Source organism: Tachypleus tridentatus, chromosome 4 (genome assembly GCF_004210375.1).
Source record: "Tachypleus tridentatus isolate NWPU-2018 chromosome 4, ASM421037v1, whole genome shotgun sequence".
In the NCBI taxonomy this organism is placed as follows: Eukaryota; Metazoa; Arthropoda; class Merostomata; order Xiphosura; family Limulidae; genus Tachypleus; species Tachypleus tridentatus.
The window spans coordinates 15,101,681-15,123,125 of record NC_134828.1 but is presented as its reverse complement, the minus strand read 5'-3'; the positions used below and the strand labels follow the sequence as shown (position 1 = coordinate 15,123,125).

The following is a 21,445-nucleotide window of genomic DNA, read 5'->3' as shown; positions in this document are numbered from 1 at the left end:
CAAAGTTTGGTGTCACTGTTTACATCAGGGAAATGGAAATCCAATATGAAGGAGCACCTCACAAAAAACAAAGTTTGGTGTCACTGTTTACATCAGGAAAATGGAAATCCAACATGAAGGAGCACCTCACAAAAACAAAGTTTGGTGTCACTGTTTACATCAGGGAAATGGAAATCCAACATGAAGGAGCACCTCACAAAAAACAAAGTTTGGTGTCACTGTTTACATCAGGGAAATGGAAATCCAACATGAAGGAGCACCTCACAGGACTTTGTGCCCCCAGTATTTCCCTTTTTCCCCAGAAGGATAGACTTTCCATTCAAGCTCTTACATACTAACTTGTCTAGTGTTGTCAACCAAATGTGATGTTATGGTGTATAGAAATTAACCATTAGATTCTGTCTGTTGTGATACCTTTCTTGAAGTTGGTTTTTAATTTTAAAAACATGGCTATGAAGAGGCAGTTCAACTTGGTACATCCACAGACATTCAACATTTGTTTAGAGTTATTTTCCACAGACATCTCATGACATTTATAAGTGGTTACAAGTAGGCAAGTCATTTATAACTTGTTAATCCTTCAAATAAGGTTGGCTCATGTTTCAGTTACATGTACAAATGCAGGAACTAAACAGACGTAGCATGTTTCCATGCAACTTAGTGAAAAACATAATTATTTGAAAAGAATACAGCTTTTAATATATTTTCTAATGCAATAAAATGTGACAATGTATCTCCAGTAGTAATAAACTTCCTTAACAGTGATATATACAAATTAATCACAAAATATAATATGTAAACAAAAGTTATACACACATTAGGTCTGCTGTCATATATACACTGTTAAATATAAACAACATTGGTTAATATCCCTTTGTTTTCAAAACAAAATTATATTTTTTTGCTATTTAAAATGACCAGATTTCATGTATATTTTATGACAAATTACCAGCTTTGTTATAATATCAGTTTTTCAGAATTAATGTAGAAATAATTTGTGGTACTTTCATCCTAACATAAAATAAATATTTTGTTTTTAAAAGCACAAAGCTGCATAATAAGCTATCCACAATACGCCCATCATGAATCTTAGAATTACAAGCCTCAAAACTTACTGCTAAGTCATCAAGCGAATAAATAACATGAAAAGTAACTTATCGCACAACATCTACAGATATTTCATGAGCAAAACCTCTAAAGAAGTTTCTAACGCCACAAAGCAAAAAAAAAACATATTTTGAATCATTTAACTTTTTGTGGACCTTATGCTACATAACTGATGTTTTAGAGTTTTTGTGAACCTAACTGAATTTCAGAAGTTTCCAGTGTTGGAGAATAATTATTACTTAACTTCGTTAAATCACTAATTAATATAACAAATTTATTACTGGCTTTTTTGGCAGGGAAAACCTAAAATTTTAGTCTCTAGTTTTTAATACTATTTGGGCATTCGATCTGCTCTATAACAACCTTTGAGGCAAATCATAGCTGATGACTTCAGGTTGAAAACTTGACTCAAAAATTATATGTAAATAGTAACTTTTCTTCTTTCATTGTTGTAGTTTAACTTCTCTTAATTCAAACCTATGCAACAAGTTTGTGTCCAAACTATTTTCAGCTGGAGACTTTTCAAGTTGAATACCACAGCAATCACATTTTACAAATAACTAAAGTTAACAAACCCAAGAAATGAGAACATTTATAATTAAAAAGAAAAATTAATAAATAAAGGCAGACTTATTACAGAATGTACTAAACTGATCTGGTTGGGTTGTGGAACAATATAAATTCAACATGTCATTTTATTCGATATTATGATCAGCATATTTCTTTAGGCAAAATAAAGCTAAATTTTCTGACTGAGATGTAGAAAATAAAAGATACGATGAATTAATATATTTAAAAAAATCCACTTATTTGGTTTTCTTTAAGAATGTTCTTCTTGTTTATTTTTATATATTTACAATTTCTTCATTTTCATAAACACCTGTCCACCATTTTTATCTGTTTTTCTATTCTGACATTCAATAATAAACTGTTTAATAATTACACATGTTAAAATACTTGCTTATCCTAATGCTCATTTGACCTGACAACAACAACAAAGATATACAACAGGCTAAATCAGTACTGTGCTTTAATGTACAGTAAAAACCAGTTTTTTGAATTACAAGCCCTCATATTTACTAGTCGGCTACCAGGAGGTGGCATTGTATTGAATAACAAACACATACAGTATCCCTCATAAAAGCCTAGTAACATACCAGGAGGTGGCATTGTATTGAATAACAAACACACACAGTATCCCTCATAAAAGCCTAGTAACAAGTGCTTTATTTGAGTAATAATAAAGCTTTTGTTGCACACAGTGCACTTAATTAATGCTAGCCTACCTCAGATATTCGCATATAGATCCCCCTGCTATTTTGGCCTATGTCAAAATAAAAGTTCTTGTTTTCTATACGCATATGGCGAGCTTCAGGAAGCTCCCCTTTGAATCCTGAAAGAGAACAAGGTAAAAAAAAATTACTGTATTTCATATTGATGAAGTACCCATGTTCATTTACATGTACATCATATTAATGAAGTACCCATGTTCATTTACATGTACATATTATAATAATTAAGTACCCATGTTCATTTACATGTACATCATATTAATGAAGTACCCATGTTCATTTACATGTACATCATATTAATGAAGTACCCATGTTTATTTACATGTACATCATATTAATGAAGTACCCATGTTTATTTACATGTACATCATATTAATGAAGTACCCATGTTTATTTACATGTACATCATATTAATGAAGTACCCATGTTTATTTACATGTACACAGATGAGCAGTTTAAGAGAAATAAAAAACAGAACAAAACACATGGCACTCTTCAACCTATCCAAATGGAATTATTTATATAGAATCAAAATGTCAATTAAACAAACAATGCTCAGAATTGTGCAGATTTAATTTATATGTTCAAACAGTATAACTGATTTCAAACCAATCTTGTTACGTAAGCATCTCTACATAAATTTATACTTTGTTCAAATCAAAGTTATTTAACCAACCCAATTTATGCTAACCCAAATTTCAATTTATAATTTCTAAACAACAAATAAGTTAAAAAGAGAAATTACTTAATGTGGCAGTTTACCTACTAAAAACAAACTTGTCTCTCCAAAGTGTGACTTAATTTATTAATATTTTTGGTAGTTTATCTCTTCCAATTACATCTATAGAATAAATAAATAAATAATAAATTTATAGAATAAAAGAATTAAACATTACTACTCATTGCACATATACAAGATTCTTGCTCCACTACAAAATTATTCCAGTATATTATCACAGTATTATTTTCAGTTTCTTACAATGTTTTAGAAAAATGCAATTCATTCACTCAACACTCTCTGCTTCATCACACACCTGTCGCCTGCTTCATCACACACACTCTACGTCCACACACACCTGTCGCCTGCTTCATCACACACACTCTACGCTACACACACCTGTCGCCTGCTTCATCACACACACTCTACGTCTACACACACCTGTCGCCTGCTTCATCACACACACACACTCTCTACGCTTTACACACACCTGTTGCTCTGTTTATCACACACACACTCTACGCTATATACACCTGTCGCTTGCTTTATCATCACACACTCTACGCTTTGCATATACCTGTTCCTTGCTTTATCATTACACACACCTGTCGCTTGCTTCATCACACACACTCTACGCCCACACACACCTGTCGCTTCTGCTTTATCACACACACTCTACGCCCACACACACCTGTCGCCTGCTTCATCACACACACACTCTACGTCCACACACACCTGTCGCCTGCTTCATCACACACACTCTACGTCCACACACACCTGTCGCCTGCTTCATCACACACACTCTACGTCCACACACACCTGTCGCCTGCTTCATCACACACACTCTTTACGTCTACACACACCTGTCGCCTGCTTCATTCTCTTCTTCTCATCACACAAGACAGCTGATAGTTTAGTTACACATATTAAGTGGTTAAATAAAACAAACTTACTACCATAGGACATGTCATCTTCTGTGCCAAATTCTTCCAGAAGGTCAGTTAAAGCATCACGAAACTCTATCATTCCTTGTGCTGGTACAGCAACTTGAGAACGTGGACCTCCTCTGGCTATTGTTTGTGAAATCTACAGGATTGGGGAAAGATGTCAGTAAATAAAGATGGTGGGATGTAAAATTGAAATACCTTTAAGCCATGGTGGAAGAAATGAAATATTTTCTAAAAATACCCTAAGAAATCACAAGTTACAAATCTCAATACAGCTTGTTAATGTTAAAATAAACGATGCGTTTTTGACAAAATTAAAACATGGGAATTTTGTTTGTTTATAGCTAAGCACAGGCTACGCAATAGGCAATCTGTGCCATGCCCACTACAGGTATTGAAACCCAATTTGTAGCATTATAAGTCTGTGTGCTACTAGGGGTTAACACATAAATTAAAGATGCTATATACTTTTGCTACACTAAGCTGATAAAAATTTATTTGTTGTTTATCACAAGGAAAATAAAATATGCTAAATGTTAATTATACTAATATTGTTAAACCAGTTCTAAACCACTTTTCAGATACACATAGTCTGTTATATTTTCACAGTGAAGTACTTAACCAAGCTGCATATAAAAAAATAAATAATTTTTAGAATATTTTTCAATTTAAGGTTACAAAACTTTCAGAATGTTGTCGTAAGGCTCCGTTCAGAAAACTGATTAAAGACAGTTACTTCTACCTTAAGATTTTCAAATAACTGTTATTGTTGATAAAGTTTTGTTTTACATATCCACTCAATTTTACTGGCTTAATTCATTTGGAACTTTGCAAATTAAAGCAAATGAATTCTCACCATAAAACATAACAAAACTGACAGATCACCTGGTAACCCATACACTGACTTTCTGATATAAGTTGAATTATCATCAACTCTGGGACCTTTGGTAGTAATATTGTTTATATATGCAGGTAAGACTGATCAAACCCTTCAAGATAATTCAGCATGTCATGTGATTTTATATAAATAAATATTAAATCAACATAAACAACTAGTAATTAGATATCTTCTATATTTAGGTGATGAAAATGGTGTTGTATGTTTTAAAATACCTAAATATATTTGGCTTGACGAGTCTGTGCATTGGATTCCATGATTAAAGTAATTTTTAAAATATTGCTCATACATACAGTTTTAAATTGAATCATTAATTTTTGCAGTCTATCTTCTAGTCTGTAATGGATCTTTTACTAGATGAGACTACTGTATATTAAATAATTATAGTGTTTTGATTTATAAAGTATTACGTTTGTGTGTTATGTTTGAATACATTAAATTTGATAAAACAGTCAATAAAAAAAATACCTAGTATAATTTAAAAAGTTATCTATCACTTCCCATATTTATTAAGCCTAACTAAAATTACCTGATGCCTAGTCATAGAAAAACAAATAATTACAATTTAACATTTTCCTTTGAGATTCTTCATTCAACCTATAAAAACTCTGGTTGGCTGATGTATTAAAAATATTCAAATTACTGTTAAAACTACATTATTTACTTGACAGTGATTCAAAAATAATGAATATCATGGTCTTAGGCTTAGGCTGTTTTCAAAACTGAGATCAGATTACCACTGTCACATGCCAAATCACTAACAGAGAAGAAAGATAAGGTGAAAAATAATATTTTGAAATATTTTATATTTCAAAGGAACTGTAGCTTCTGTCTTGGGACAACAAAATCAATAAATATACTGTTTACAGGTGAGAGTCAACATTGTGCAACAACAAAAATTGGATTTTTTTTTTCATTTTTCTTGATGAATAACATTAAATGGGTATTTTCTAATGCCGAAATAAATTTATATGTACACTGCTTTTCTTAACTTTTAAAATTCTATATGCAGGTGTGCCTTTCATCAGAAGTTATGGGCTACTATTTCTCAAACATGTTACATGTCAGAAACATAATTTAATAAAATAAACAAGGTATGCAAGTCAAAAATTTAAAATGTCTGTTTGTTCTCTGTCACGGGAACGAGTCTTGTGTTGTAACGAAATAAGTAATAAAACACTTACTCGTAAAAACCTTCCTCTAGAATTCTCTTTAAGGTCAAGATAATACCTTCTGTTTTCTTTTATCATCACCTCACTTTTTAACTTGCCATCTTCTGGTAAGTTATCTGGATTAGGTGGACCTGATTGGAGCAGAAGCAAAAAAGCATCTTAAAAGGAAAACTTATTATTACAAACAAAAATTTCATACAGTGAAAAGACACTCACAAGGTAACATTAACTCCTCAGTGGACTTTGTGTCTTATCTAATTATCATCAGCATAACACTGCTCCAGACTGATCCTGATATGATACTGTGACTACATTTTTGAAAATTTATTTCAATGGCTCTAAAACAGCCACAGCAAAACATAATTTTTATGAAACTGGGTAATTAATTTTTCTAGTAACACTTGCTCATCAATTATGAATGTAAATCTAAAAAACAAAAAAAAAATCAGGATAATATTTGAAACTGAACAGGTTATTAAACTTGAAATTACTAATGTCAAACATTTATTGGCATTTTTTTATAAACAGTCACCTTTAAATTTGATAAAAAAGAAAGGATATTTACAGTTGTATAAAGCTTCAACAAATTAAAACCTCAGTTGTTGACCTGGGTTAAATGAAGAAATTTGGAAGAGCTGACAGTGTGAGCTGAGTTACCTAATGTGAGTTGATGAGGTCTGTTACCAATATAATAAAAGGTCAAAGTTTAAATAGGAACTAATGGTTCTTTATAAACTCTACACAGGTAAAGATCCTCAGAATGCATGATAAATACCTGTATTAGGTGTAAAGTCATTATGTTAACAACACACTTGTAGCAATACTTTACTCAGAAGTATTTTGTTGTTTACAAAGTAATGAACACTACTAAAATATATCACTGTACACCTGTATTCAGTACCTATGCATCATATGTTTTATGTATTTATTAACAAAGTTCAAAGTTTAGTTTAAAACTTGGGTTACTGTTGCTTGGTTTGTTTTAAATTTCACACTAAGCTACACAATGGTTATCCTTAGTTACTCCCTAGTTTATAAGTAACAGACTACAGGGAAGTCAGCAAGACAACACCAACTATTGGGCTCTTTCTAAAGACAAACAGTGGGATTGATCATCACACTGTAATGCTCCCATAGCTAAAAGAGTAAGCACATTTAGTGATGAGGTTCAAACCCACAAATCTAAGACTGCAAGTCAAGGTCACCAAGCACCATATCATTCCTGACCAAAGTTGCTGCTATAAGACATTTTGAACAGTCCACGAAATATATAGCTTGCTGTAAAAATATATCTCAGAAAAGCTGGTATTGGTATTAACACTTTTACTAATAAAGTAGAGAACAACATTTTGACCTCCCTAGGTCACGATCAGGTTAATAAACAGAGGGTTTACAACTGACCACTGCCAGGCACATTGTAAAAATGAAAGTATAAACAGGCCCTACAATCCCGTACCTGTTTATACTCTCGTCCTTAAGACATGTGTCCAGCAACAGTCAGTTGTAAACTCTCTCTTTGTTAACCTGAAGATGACCTAGGAAGATTGAAATGTTTTTCTCTGCTTTTCTAGTAAAAAAGTGTTAATACCCATACCAGCCATTCTGAGATGCATTTTACTTCAAGTGGGTTTCTCATCACCAAGAATATGGTTGTTGTACGAGAGTGCTGTTAGACACTTCCGTTAAAGATGTACTACAAAACTCTAGAACGGACCTACAACCTTCTTGATACAAGTAAGCTGGAGTGAGAAACAAATACCTGATACGTACTTGTCTTCTACACACGAAAATGATGGCATAATTTCTAATTACAGTGAAAGGTTGATTCACGCAAGTTATCATTTGTTTAGACTACTAAAAAGATTTTTTTATAACGTCTAAACAAGACTGAATAAATCAGTACCTCAAAAATTATACACATCTAAATATGTTCATAAATGAATTAATTCATAAATACAGACAGTGGTCCAGAGAAGCCCTTCTTTAATGTCCCTGCAACAATTAACCTGAATCTCATAATATTACATGTTTATTGCTAATTGAAATTCATGAAATAGATTTTTAAGAGATATATTGCTCTTCCAATACTAACTCACACTATTACGTTCTGTCGTCACAATATACCCGTTACATAATGCTCTTACGAACAGTGAAAAAATAAGTTTAAGTTTCTTTGAACTTAAAATATTAAAAGAGAAAAACTTTGTTCCTTTTCATCTTACCAAGGTGAATGTTTCAATTCTAACAAAATCAGTTTAAAAACAAAACTAAAACCTGATTCCCAAGAAGTTAGAATGAAATCAATCTAATACGATTTAGTTTCCAAGAATTTGTAGACTTTTAAAAACAAACACAGTCTGGCTTTTGTCCAATTTCACACTAAGAAAGAATGCATAAGAGTATATTATAATGACCCTACTTACCCAGTGAAGCGTATATTTCACTAAAAGATGTCAAATGATCTCGCAATTCTAGAGCTGTGGACATTGCTAATAACAGACGACTTTTTCTACCTGCAGGACCAACCTGCATAATTTTAAACGTACAATTTCATTACACTGTTTCAATAACAAAAACTTCCAAACATTCAATGTGACTGTAGCTTTGCCAAAAAATTACAACACAAAAATACATGATTCATTTCACTAACTAATAATCCTCATATCCACAAAGAGGAAATTAAAACTGAACATATAGAACTATTTCTCTCGTGATAGCGTGATTCAACAAACTTTTAATAACAAATGTTTTAAAATGTGTAAATTTTGCACAATAAATCAAAACCATATTCGAAATAATGAAACTTTAAGAACACATATATAAACATTTAATTGTATAATATACACCACACCTAAAATTAGCTACCACTGTGTCTGTAAGGCACATGTTATTTCTCAAGACAACTTACATACAAAAAAAAACTGATGATGAGAACAGTTTTATTTTAATATCAATATTGAATTTCCAGAATTGTTAACATTCACTTCTTCTTTCAGCCAATCTTTAATAAGAGAAGGAATGTTTTCTTTCATTTGGTCATTCTTGGGTTATATTAGTTCCAGAATAAACTGACTAAGCTCCAACATCAAGTTCTGGTAATGATTAACATTTTGAGACCAAAAGGAGAGATTACAGCAATTGAATCTAAATTAACAAAGAATTTTTTAAAACAAGTGTACATTTTATTCATTACTAAGTATGCATGGAAAATGTTAGGTGAAAATTCTGAAACACATTCAAATTTAATATTTTATTACTAAGACCTCTCTATCTGTATGAATTAGGGTTTACCCTCTCTTTCTCTAGATGGTTTAACAAGATGTCCAGAGTTTGCCAAACTAACTTTACTGAAATATACAAATCAATTAAATAAACAACTGGATGAATGGATCAATATAGCAGCAATTCCAATTTGACTGCTTTGCTACCAAGATAAAAGCTCAACTGAAGTCAGTAACAAAATACATGAAACCAATATTAAATGAAAACTAAACCTATTGTCACTCACAGTGTATGTACCATTGTATTTTATGAAAATGTCAACAGTCTCAAAATGGTGCCCCATGTCCCCTTTTAGAGCATTCAAGTTTCAAATTAATGCTATTACTACTCAGTGTGGCATACATTATTCAATTAAAAGATATGTTCATATAAAAAACAACAACCCCACAGTTCAATAGCTTTTCTACATTTTACACATGCCAAGTTCACAATTATTTTTTTTCCACCAAATAAATGACTCTTCTTGGTGTATGTGTGTGTGATGTCTTTAAAAGATGTTTATTTAACAAGAGAGAGAGAAAATTCTTGCATACATCCAAGACTTGGAAGGTTGTACAAAAGGAAAAATGCACAGTGTTTAAGAACACTCCTGGAGAAAACATTTCTAATGCTTCATAACAGTCTTATGAAATGTTTTAAAGTTGTTATATGCTGCAACAGTGATCCACTAGTGACTGTCCAAGGTCCAAGAGCAACAGCGATTCACCAGTGACTGACCAAGGTCCAAGAGCAACAGCGATTCACCAGTGACTGGCCAAGGTCCAACAGCAACAGTGATTCACCAGAGACTGGCCAAGGTCCAACAGCAACAGTGATTCACCAGTGACTGGCCAAGGTCCAACAGATCCTTTATTTCACTCCTCACTTTCAAGAAGAATTTAAAGTTCATACTAGTCTTTAGTTGGAGAACTTACATTTACAATAAAAGCAGTGACAACACTGCTGCTTTCTGAATCCTGCAACTTCTTTATTTTAAAAGCATCAAAAAAACACTGAAGAAAAGGAATACCAAAGGACCTAACATCATTAGTGTGTTTGTGGAATATTTTCAGCTCTTTTTCTAGGCCTAATGTTGCATGTCAAAAACTTGGAAATAAAGACATTGTCAACAAAGTGTCAGAACGTGGTCTTTGTATATCACGTGCCTGCATGTTACAGCAGTCACAAATCTTTATTAGTATTCTGTGAACAATACTTGAAACATAGTATAATCTGTCCACCAGGACTGTGATACTGAATGTTTAGTGGGTGACATATCAAACCCGGTAGTGTACGAACACTAGAAATTATAATTTTATACTGGTTCTATCCTGTGACATCACTTTTAAATGGTGAAAATTTAACTTCAGTGGAACTGGCATCCTAGTATGAAACTTTTTTTTTTTTAATTTCATACAAAACTGCAATGAATTTATCTACTAAATTTACAGCAATGGCATACAAGTATAACAGTTCAAAACCAGTCGTTTTGTGTTATGAAACAGAAGCTTGGTTGGCTTGGACCTGCATCCATTTTACATCAGTAGTAAACTGCTAAACGACAAAATACCTCAGCAACTTTGATGAACCTTCCTCTTCTGTTCTGTTTAACATCCAAGTAAAACCGTTTGGACTGTATCTGTAACACTTTTGTGGCCAGTTCTTCTTCTGGGGGTGGCATAAGCTGCCCTGTAGGAGGGGGAAGAGATAAACAGTCATTCAACAGCAAAAAAACAATTGTCACACACTCTGTCAATAACTTAATAGTTTGTTAAGTGTACTTCAACCTTTCTGGCCTAATTACCACTTAACTCTGTCTTTCAGTTATTCCAATGAAATTATTCCCAGAGGTAAACTCTTAAATAAGAGCTGAAAACAAAACATATTTCCTTTCACAAATCGAGACAGAACATCCACATTACCTACTCTTTTGTTAACTCGAATGGTTCATTAGATACACAAATAATTTAATAATTTCAGGTGTAAACCTTTCACCCAGAGGACCTTTAGTTTCAAGTCTTACCCCAGGAGCAAGTGAAAATAAATTTCTTATCTGCATAAAGAGCACCAAATTACTTTAGTCTTTCTTATATACTTACTTAAAACTACCTGAGTGGCATCTATATTGACTAACCCTAATTTTTAACTGAAAGCTTAGAAGAAAACTGCTTTTATTTAACAGCACCTACTATAAACTCAGATAAAGTGCAGATCCTGATTCTGTGGTAATAAGATGCTAGAAGAAACAAGGAAGGTACATAAAATCATCAGATTTAACATATAATGAAACACTTTCTATTCATGAAATTAATAACTATCTAGGAAGTGCTGTCAAACTTCTAACTGTACAAACTTAATGTACAGTAATATGCCAGGTGTCATGACAGTGCACCTTAACTAAACTATGCATGTCATGTGTCTAGTTATTTTCTCAATGTACATAACATGGTGCAAGTTTAAGGCAAGCATGAAACACCCTTACACCCAGGAAACTGGCTTAAATCGTTAGTCTCGTGGTCAAGGTTATACAAGTATGTCTCAAAGTTTTGTAGACATACTCTTTGTAACACCATCCAAGTACAATCATGCATGATTATCCAATTATATTTTTTTACACTCAAAACATTTCCACTTTACTCAATCTCCGATTCTTTATCAGTTGAATATTCATTTTGCAATGAACAGAAGGTGAACTATTTTGTACAACGTTTACAGCTTTGTTAAATTAACAATCAAAGATTCAGGACTTGTGTGCTATTCTACATTTTCTATTAGTGTGAGCTAATTCACTTTCAGAGTTTAAACCTATAGTGAAAACAGGCAAGCATCTACTAAACCCTAAGAACTTTGTTCATTAGAATCCTATAACACGTTGCCATTGAAGACAATAAACACTATTCAACTTGAAGCAGCAGAGCTTACAATTCTGTCTCTTATGTTTTGCAAACTGTAAGAAAACTGACTGACTTTGGAATTAAGTATAGAGTTACACAATGAAATACCTGTGCTCTCCCCACCACTGGTATACAAACCCAGTTTCTAGCATTGTAAATCCATAGACATACCACTGTGAAACTGTAGGGGGGGGATTTCATAAATATAACGGACCCAAGTTTTGTTTGTTTGAAGTTAAGCACAGAGCTACACATTGGGGTGTCTGTGCTCTGCCAATCACGGGTGTTGAAACCCAGATTCTAGCCGTACATGTCCGCAAACTGTGCCACTGTGGAGATGTCTATCAGAAAACACCTGACACAAAGATTTATATTTTGTAACAATTGCAACATTTTTGAAAAATGCATAATGATTGGTTATAGCAAGAAAGATTTGATAAATATTATTTAAATACTTAAGGCCCGAGTATCTATTTATTATATGTTAGTGTATAGTACTATGGATATTTTGTTATATTTTAGTGTGTGGTTCTGTGAATATTTTATAATATTTTACTATATGGTACTGTTGATATTTTATGATATGTTAGTGCATGGTGCTGTAGATATTTTGTCATATTTTAGTAAATGGTACCGTGGGTATTTTATGATATGTTAGTGCATGGTGCTGTACATATTTTGTCATATTTTAGTAAATGGTACTGTGGGTATTTTGTTATATTTTAGTACATGGTAGTGTTGAATTTTTATTACATGTTAGTGTATGGCACTGTGGATATATTGTTATATTTTAGTGTGTGGTACTGTGGATAATTTGTTATATTTAGTGTATGGATCTGTGGATATTTTGTTATATTTTGCTATATAGTACTGTGGATATTTTTCATATTTTAGTGTATGATACTGTGGATATTTTATTATGTTAGTGCATGGTAGTGTTGATATTTTATTATGTTAGTGCATGGTAGTGTTGATATTTTATTATATGTTAGTGCATGGTACCGTGGTTATTTTGTCACATATTAGCATGTGGTTCTGTAGATATTTTGTTATATTGTAGTATGTGGTACTGTGGATATTTTGTTATATTTTAGTGTATGGTACTGTGGATATTTTGCTATATTTTAGTGTATGGTACTAGGGATACTTAATTATATATATCTATATGGTATTGTGGATATTTTGTCTTTCAGTGTATGGTATTGTGGATATTTTATTGTCTTTCAGTGTATGGTATTGTGGATATTTTATTGTCTTTCAGTGTATGGTATTATAGATATTTTATTATTTATTAGCATATGGTATTGTGGATATTTTTGTATATGGTACTGTTGATAGTTTATTATGTTAGTGCATGGTACTGTGAATATTGTGCTATATTTTAGTGTATGGTACTGTGGATATTTTGTTATATTTTAGTGTATGGTACTGTGGATATTTTGTTATATTTTAGTGTATGGTACTGTGGATATTTTATTAGTGTTTATTATATTGTGTGGATACTTTATTATATTTTAGTATATGGTACTGTGGATAATTTGGTTGTAGTTTTAGCTAAGTTGTAGTTTTCTATGAGACTGTGTTACAATAACATAACAAATCTACTTAAAACCTCCTTCAATAAAATAATAATGTTGAGCTAAGTTGTAGTTTTCTATGAGGCTGTGATATAATAACATAACAGATCTACTTAAAATCTCCCTCAATAAAATAATAATGTTGAGCTAAGTTGTAGTTTTCTATGAGTCTGTGTTATAATAACATAACAGATCTACTTAAAATCTCCCTCAATAAAATAATAATGTTGAGCTAAGTTGTAGTTTTCTATGAGTCTGTGTTATAATAACATAACAGATCTACTTAAAACCTCCTTCAATAAAATAATAATGTTGAGCTAAGTTGTAGTTTTCTATGAGGCTGTGATATAATAACATAACAGATCTACTTAAAACCTCCTTCAATAAAATAATAATGTTGAGCTAAGTTGTAGTTTTCTATGAGACTGTGTTACAATAACATAACAGATCTACTTAAAACCTCCTTCAATAAAATAATAATGTTGAGCTAAGTTGTAGTTTTCTATGAGGCTGTGATATAATAACATAACAGATCTACTTAAAACCTCCTTCAATAAAATAATAATGTTGAGCTAAGTTGTAGTTTTCTATGAGGCTGTGATATAATAACATAACAGATCTACTTAAAACCTCTTTCAATAAAATAATAATGTTGAGCTAAGTTGTAGTTTTCTATGAGGCTGTGATATAATAACATAACAGATCTACTTAAAACCTCCTTCAATAAAATAATAATGTTGAGCTAAGTTGTAGTTTTCTATGAGACTGTGTTACAATAACATAACAGATCTACTTAAAACCTCCTTCAATAAAATAATAATGTTGAGCTAAGTTGTAGTTTTCTATGAGGCTGTGTTATAATAACATAACAGATCTACTTAAAATCTCCCTCAATAAAATAATAATGTTGAGCTAAGTTGTAGTTTTCTATGAGTCTGTGATATAATAACATAACAGATCTACTTAAAACCTCCTTCAATAAAATAATAATGTTGAGCTAAGTTGCAGTTTTCTATGAGTCTGTGTTATAATAACATAACAGATCTACTTAAAACCTCCTTCAATAAAATAATAATGTTGAGCTAAGTTGTAGTTTTCTATGAGGCTGTGTTATAATAACATAACAGATCTACTTAAAATCTCCCTCAATAAAATAATAATGTTGAGCTAAGTTGCAGTTTTCTATGAGTCTGTGTTATAATAACATAACAGATCTACTTAAAACCTCCCTCAATAAAATAATAATGTTGAGCTAAGTTGCAGTTTTCTATGAGTCTGTGTTATAATAACATAACAGATCTACTTAAAACCTCCCTCAATAAAATAATAATGTTGAGCTAAGTTGCAGTTTTCTATGAGTCTGTGTTATAATAACATAACAGATCTACTTAAAACCTCCTTCAATAAAATAATAATGTTGAGCTAAGTTGTAGTTTTCTATGAGGCTGTGTTATAATAACATAACAGATCTACTTAAAATCTCCCTCAATAAAATAATAATGTTGAGCTAAGTTGCAGTTTTCTATGAGTCTGTGTTATAATAACATAACAGATCTACTTAAAACCTCCCTCAATAAAATAATAATGTTGAGCTAAGTTGTAGTTTTCTAGGAGGCTGTGTTACAATAACATAACAGATCTACTTAAAACCTCCCTCAATAAGGATCATTAATTTTATTACAGTTATTAGTTGACAGTTTTATTTCAGTCTGTATATTAAACAACTTGACAGTTTGTATTTTGTTACTCCAAATTAACTTTCAATATTTATATTAGTTATTCACCACTGAATGTTTGTTTCAATCTCGGCTATTAATACACAGGCAGATAAGAGCTGCCTGCACAAGCCATCTATAATTTTGAGCTGATATAGTTAATCAACAGCAACTACCACCAACAGTCAATGGCCTATAAAGTGCAGAAAATACTTTTCTAACAACAAAGCAGAAACTACAGATTCTCAGATCCAATGTGAGGACAACTACCTGGCTCTCTAATGGATTTCTACAGGGAAACTTCCAGAAATATGTCATGGTCAAACCTAACTAATCATACATAATAGTGTAGTTTTGTTAAGGTATACTGATATTTAGTAAAAATATATCCCAGGGTATTGCTTCAGATAACATTAAACGATAAAACAACCTTTTCTGACAAGCTCCTAAATATTTTAGGAACATCAAAACCAGTCATGTGATACCACAGTTTTATGTCTAAACATTATAATTTTTCCTCTCTACAACAAACGCACTGCTTGTTCTTTCAATTCACCTGGTTCTGAAAACTACCTACGTTTATTGTAAAAAGGAAAAAAAGTGATTTCTGTAATTATTTGGTTGAATAATTTCTAAGAAAAAAAATAAAAAACTAGTAACATTTAAGTGTACAAGGTTTATACGACACATAAAGTTAAATTCAAACATAAAAGTGTGTACGTGTTTGTATGCAATGCTCGCATACACACAAACCAAACATTTATTCAATCCAACTGCATTTTGAATGACATAAAACAAAAAAGTAAATTATTTTCCACGTACACTTATCATCCAATCATTCTTTTCCATACAGATTTATCACCTAATCACGTTATACAAAACGATTAACAATAAACTAACATTCTAGAAGTTTTTATTCTGTACTAAACATGAAAAATCCAAACAAATTCTATGTTTCCCAATGGTGATGAAAATGTACAGAACAAACGAATAGATTATTTACTTTAAACCTGGGTTGATTATATGTCGAACAACAAGCTGTATTGTACCTCGATTATTTCATAACGGTTCTTTAGATACTTTACTTATCAATTAGGGAATATACTAAAAAAATGTGTGACTTATTTATTATGTTACCAGGCTTTGAATAAAAGCAAAATTATTAAACATAAGTAAAAAAAAAATGTTATAAACAACATATCACGTGTATATTTTAAGTAAACTTCAGTGAAATTATTAACTGTTAAGACTAATTAGTTTAGTTATTAGAAATGTTGTTTGTCACAAGAAGAAAAATTAATCATACAACCACGTAAATAATGTTTTTTTTTTGTTTTTGCCAATAAATCCAAATAAATACGAGATGTGACTTAGCACTTCGGGGAAATATCCGTAATTCAAAGCCCTAGACTACACGGTAAGAGTAATGTCCGAGCAGACGAGACATTTTCGCCAGACAGACAGACAGATTGTTTTGTCTCGCCAAAAGATGTTTTTTTTTCTTAGTTTCTTTTGGAAATAGTGCGCAAACACACCTCTCCACCTGGCGAAACGTGAACTTCTACGATCTACTGTGGATCATACTCTTCGTCTGAGGTGACTGCTAGCGTTCGAAGAACATCACGATTACACTAACCAATCACGCGATGCTATTATTTCCTTCTGGCCAATCACATGATTAAACGTTCGTCCTACTGCTATACTGCAACAAACGTTTCGTCTGTTGCGTTTTAAAATACGTTAGAAGCTGGAAATGCAGAGATTGTATTGTTGTATTCAAAATAGGATTATCCTGCACCACACGTCACAATAGATAATATACCGCATTCCAAAGATGCGCGAATATTACTCTTATCAAATGAACTGCGCAAAGCGGTTAGTAGCGGTAGGATGTCGCTAATTTTACGAGTTCGCAGTTGTTGTTTTGTTTTACTCGTAAACGTTCGTTCAATTAACTTCTTCAAATCTCTATCATCAGTAATTATTTAACATATTTTGTTTCGAAACTTTATAAGACAGTGATTACAGAAAAATTCGTAAGTTAATTAACAACTAATAAAATGAAAAACAAAACACGTAAATAATAACGTTCAGTAAGCCTGAAATACGCCAGTAGGAAACAAAAATGAATAAACCTCTCAAAGATACGAATAATGAATTTTAAAAACTGATCCGATCCATTTCAGTTTCTTTTGTTTTCTTCTTTCAAGCTCTTAGTCACTTTAGAAATCGAAGCGCATATCACAATCTGGTTTGATTAGTCAGATAAAACCTGATATGTTATTAAGAAATTTCCAATATAAAATCAACATCAATAAACCTTTATAAATACACCAATGTGTCGCCCCCTTTCTGTGCATTATACAGCCGGCTTAAATACAATAAAATTTAACCAATTAAAAATAAAATTATATCAATTCGCTGTACTGCACGTGGGATCTAATTAAGTCTAATTTTACAAATTTACATGAAAGTACGAATATATTTCGGTTTCTGAAAATGACGTGGTACTACGAGTTGAAACTGATCAGTTCCCAACTATGCAACAACAAAAATTGTTTTCATTACGCACACACAGAAAAAAAACAAACATATTTTAACGAATTTACAGAATTATTCCACTCATTAAGCCAGTGTTTCGTAAAAAGTTTCATTATTTTATATCCGTTTACAACATAATAAATAATTACAATAACATCCGTTGGAATGAGAAGTGAAAGTAGAATCGGTGAACATTAAAATTAGTGGTTTGCGCACGAGGTTTTAGTAATTAAAGATGTGTCTCACAGCGATAAAAGTTTGGGAAACTTGTTACAAATTTTATGTAGTTTGGAATGTAGACCCCAAAGACACAGAAATGCGCAAGCTATTCACTGTTCTTCAAACCTTATAAGTTACTGGAATTTCAAAACAAATAATACCGTGACTTTAATTATTACAATAATAATGGTGTCGGTATTAAATCACGAGCCTTAAGACATGTTGAAGTGATTAATTTACCGGACGAGCTTGTGGAAAGTACAAAATACGAAAGTCCACACACATACACCAGTGATGTTCTGTGTCCCAGCACGTTTTGTTTTTTTAAATACCATAACATTCAACTTAAAATTTTGTGCTTTTAAGTACTATGCAAGGTTGAACAGAGAAGTCGTTACCCACTAAACGCCTTACCCCTCATTCAATGAATGGCGAAGTTCCAATCAATAAGTGTCTTTAACATGGATACCACACACAACACTTATCTGGGTCACAGCGTTTCCTAGACATGCACCATAAAGGATTTTCGGAGTACTTGAAATTACAAAGACTGATGCAACTCAAGAACTGTTATGTTTCATTGCAAATGTCAAACATTTGTGGAACACGACAGCCAGTTGTCACACGTATACAGGACACTAACTTTTCCAACTTTTTTAGGTTCACCAATGTCAAACGAACTCCAACCTTCGGGGAACGATAAATGCAGAAGTTCGGCGATATAAAAAAATGTTTACTTACATTTAAAGAGTTATCTTGAAATAGGTTATGGTTGAATTTCACGCAAAACTACACGAGGGCTATCTGCGCTAGCCGTCCCTAATTTAGCAGTGTAAGACTAGAGGGAAGGCAGCTAGTCACCACCACCCACCGCAAACTCTTGGACTACTCTTTTACCAACGAATAGTGGGATTGATCGTCACATTACAACGCCCCCACGGCTGAAAGGGCGAGCATATTTAGTGCGACGGGGATTCGAACGCGCAACCCTCAGATTACGAGTCGAACGCCTTAATCCACCTGGCCATGCCAAGCCTGAATTAGTATGAAACTTAAATTAAAATGACACAATTCACTAACATTCCACAATATACATATGTTGATCGTTGTGAGTGAAAAAACCAAAAACAAAACTAAAACCACACTACTTTACTACCTTTAACCACGGGTAAGAGGGAAACTTGTATGTCAAATTTCAACAGCTTCTGAAAAGAAGAAAATCGAGTGAATCCACGTGACGATTTTTATCATTTGCAAAAAAAAGTGGGCGTGGAATGTGACATTTGTTTTTCTTACAAGTACACGATGTTATATATAAACCATTAGGGTACAGCGCTACCTACGCAGTATACCTCGAAATTCTTGCTTTTGGTATCAAAAACTGATCTGCTCATCCACAGACGTAATTACTCAAGTGCACGTGCCACATATACACTGTTACAATGAAACACGTCAATTTTATTAAACGGCTTCAGATGCTTTCGCCTTTGTTTTTACAGACAACGTCAAGCACTTTATAATAAAGCTAAACCAAAGATCTACTTGAACAACCAACGAGAGATACGCACGAAGATAACACCGCGCGTGTCTGCTTTCTGAAACGAAGTGCTTTTAAATCATCTGGACTTCAAAGTTAAAAGTATCGTACATACGTTGAGTCACTTCACGAAATGGACTCACAGTAATACTGAACTGAAAGAGCCGTCTCCAAGGTACCTGTAGATTATGCCTACAGACTTGGATGTATGTAATTTCATTCATTTGATAAGAACTTTCACTTTTGAAAGCTTAGAATAATAAATTCACTCAGTAACTTCTCAGAAGCTAGGGGAGTTAAGATACTAGAAACACCAAAAACATTAAGTCACTCAAATGTTACCGAGCAGAACGATACAATATAGTGTAACAAAGCAAGGCACGAAACTAGGATACCCTAATTACACCCAGCTTTTAAAAAACAGGCAGTATTCAAGTTCAATACCTGAAAGATGAGGCATTACAACTGTTATGTATTGTAATAGGTATATTTATTATATAGCGACTTCGGGATTGTGGTCTGAAAAAAATATGCACTGTAAACCTTCTATTAACACGCGTCTCAGTAGATATATTGTAAAGACTTCACAAAAGACTTACTTCTGACGCATACCTCTGAAACATGAATCTTATAACTCGCTTCTGAAAACGGTACGACTCCCTAATATGGAGTCAAGACTGAAAGACCAAACTATCAATACAATAAAAAATACGCATCTTATTGTAGAACATTTAAATAATCGAACACCCAAGTTTTAGTAAATATCTAGACATTTCCATTCAGAGGTTTACTTGTATTCAAGAGGCCAATAGAAGGCTAATGACCGGGTCAAACTTTGCACAGCTGAATATCCTGTATTGAGTTATCGCTACTTAAGGAAATCTACACAATATTTACTATATATAACAAGAAACGTACACGAAATAATAAGAGGAAAATAACTGTAATAACATGTACTTGATTGTTTGTTCTTTTGGTAAAATGGTATACTGACTAAAACAGATACACCTGCACTTCAGTCAAGCGTATAGTATACGTGGGATTGGTGGTAAAGACAATTAACTGATGTTAGTCGAAGCTCTGTGCATTTCCTAGAACCTAAAAGAAAACGGCCTGTAACGTCAGGATGGTGTGACAGCTATAATAAAAACAAATCATAACGTCCAAGACTGGTACGTTTTCAGTTCCTTCCATGTTTCCGTGCAGGTGGAAGATAATTTGGAAGTGATTGTTGCTCTTTTTATAGTAGCATAACATTATAATTAAGAATACTTCAAAAACACGCGTTCATTACTAAACGAAATAGAACAGTTCCACACAAGTTCCCTCTGTGTTATTAATATGAAGCAACCGAGAAATATGTTAACAGTCTGAAGGTGTGTTTTCATTGGAACATCGTCTGTGGTCAGTTTCATGTCAACAATACCGATAGCAGTAAGTTGTGGTGTGCGAATACTAAATTACTTGGTGTTTAAGAATTTCGCTCAAAGATAAGCGAGGACTACCTGCGCGTCCCCTCCAGTGACCCAGCGGCATGTCTGCGGACTTACACACTAAAATCCGGGTT

General features: G+C 32.6%; 1 protein-coding gene across 9 annotated transcripts in view; it reads right to left on the bottom strand.

Moving 5' to 3' along the window:
- Positions 1 to 21,445, bottom strand: part of LOC143248608 (transcriptional regulator protein Pur-beta-like) — a 94,336-nt gene that overhangs the window by 11,237 nt on the left and 61,654 nt on the right. For 8 of the 9 annotated variants that reach the window (XM_076497102.1, XM_076497108.1, XM_076497109.1 and 5 more), the window contains exons 2-6: positions 10,966 to 11,084; positions 8,558 to 8,660; positions 6,147 to 6,265; positions 4,071 to 4,203; positions 2,394 to 2,500 (exon numbers count right to left, since the gene is read on the bottom strand). In XM_076497102.1, the coding sequence (XP_076353217.1) occupies positions 2,394 to 2,500; positions 4,071 to 4,203; positions 6,147 to 6,265; positions 8,558 to 8,660; positions 10,966 to 11,084 (581 nt within the window). The remainder of the gene's footprint in view (positions 1 to 2,393; positions 2,501 to 4,070; positions 4,204 to 6,146; positions 6,266 to 8,557; positions 8,661 to 10,965; positions 11,085 to 21,445) is intronic. The other variant, XM_076497104.1, reaches the window with a different exon arrangement.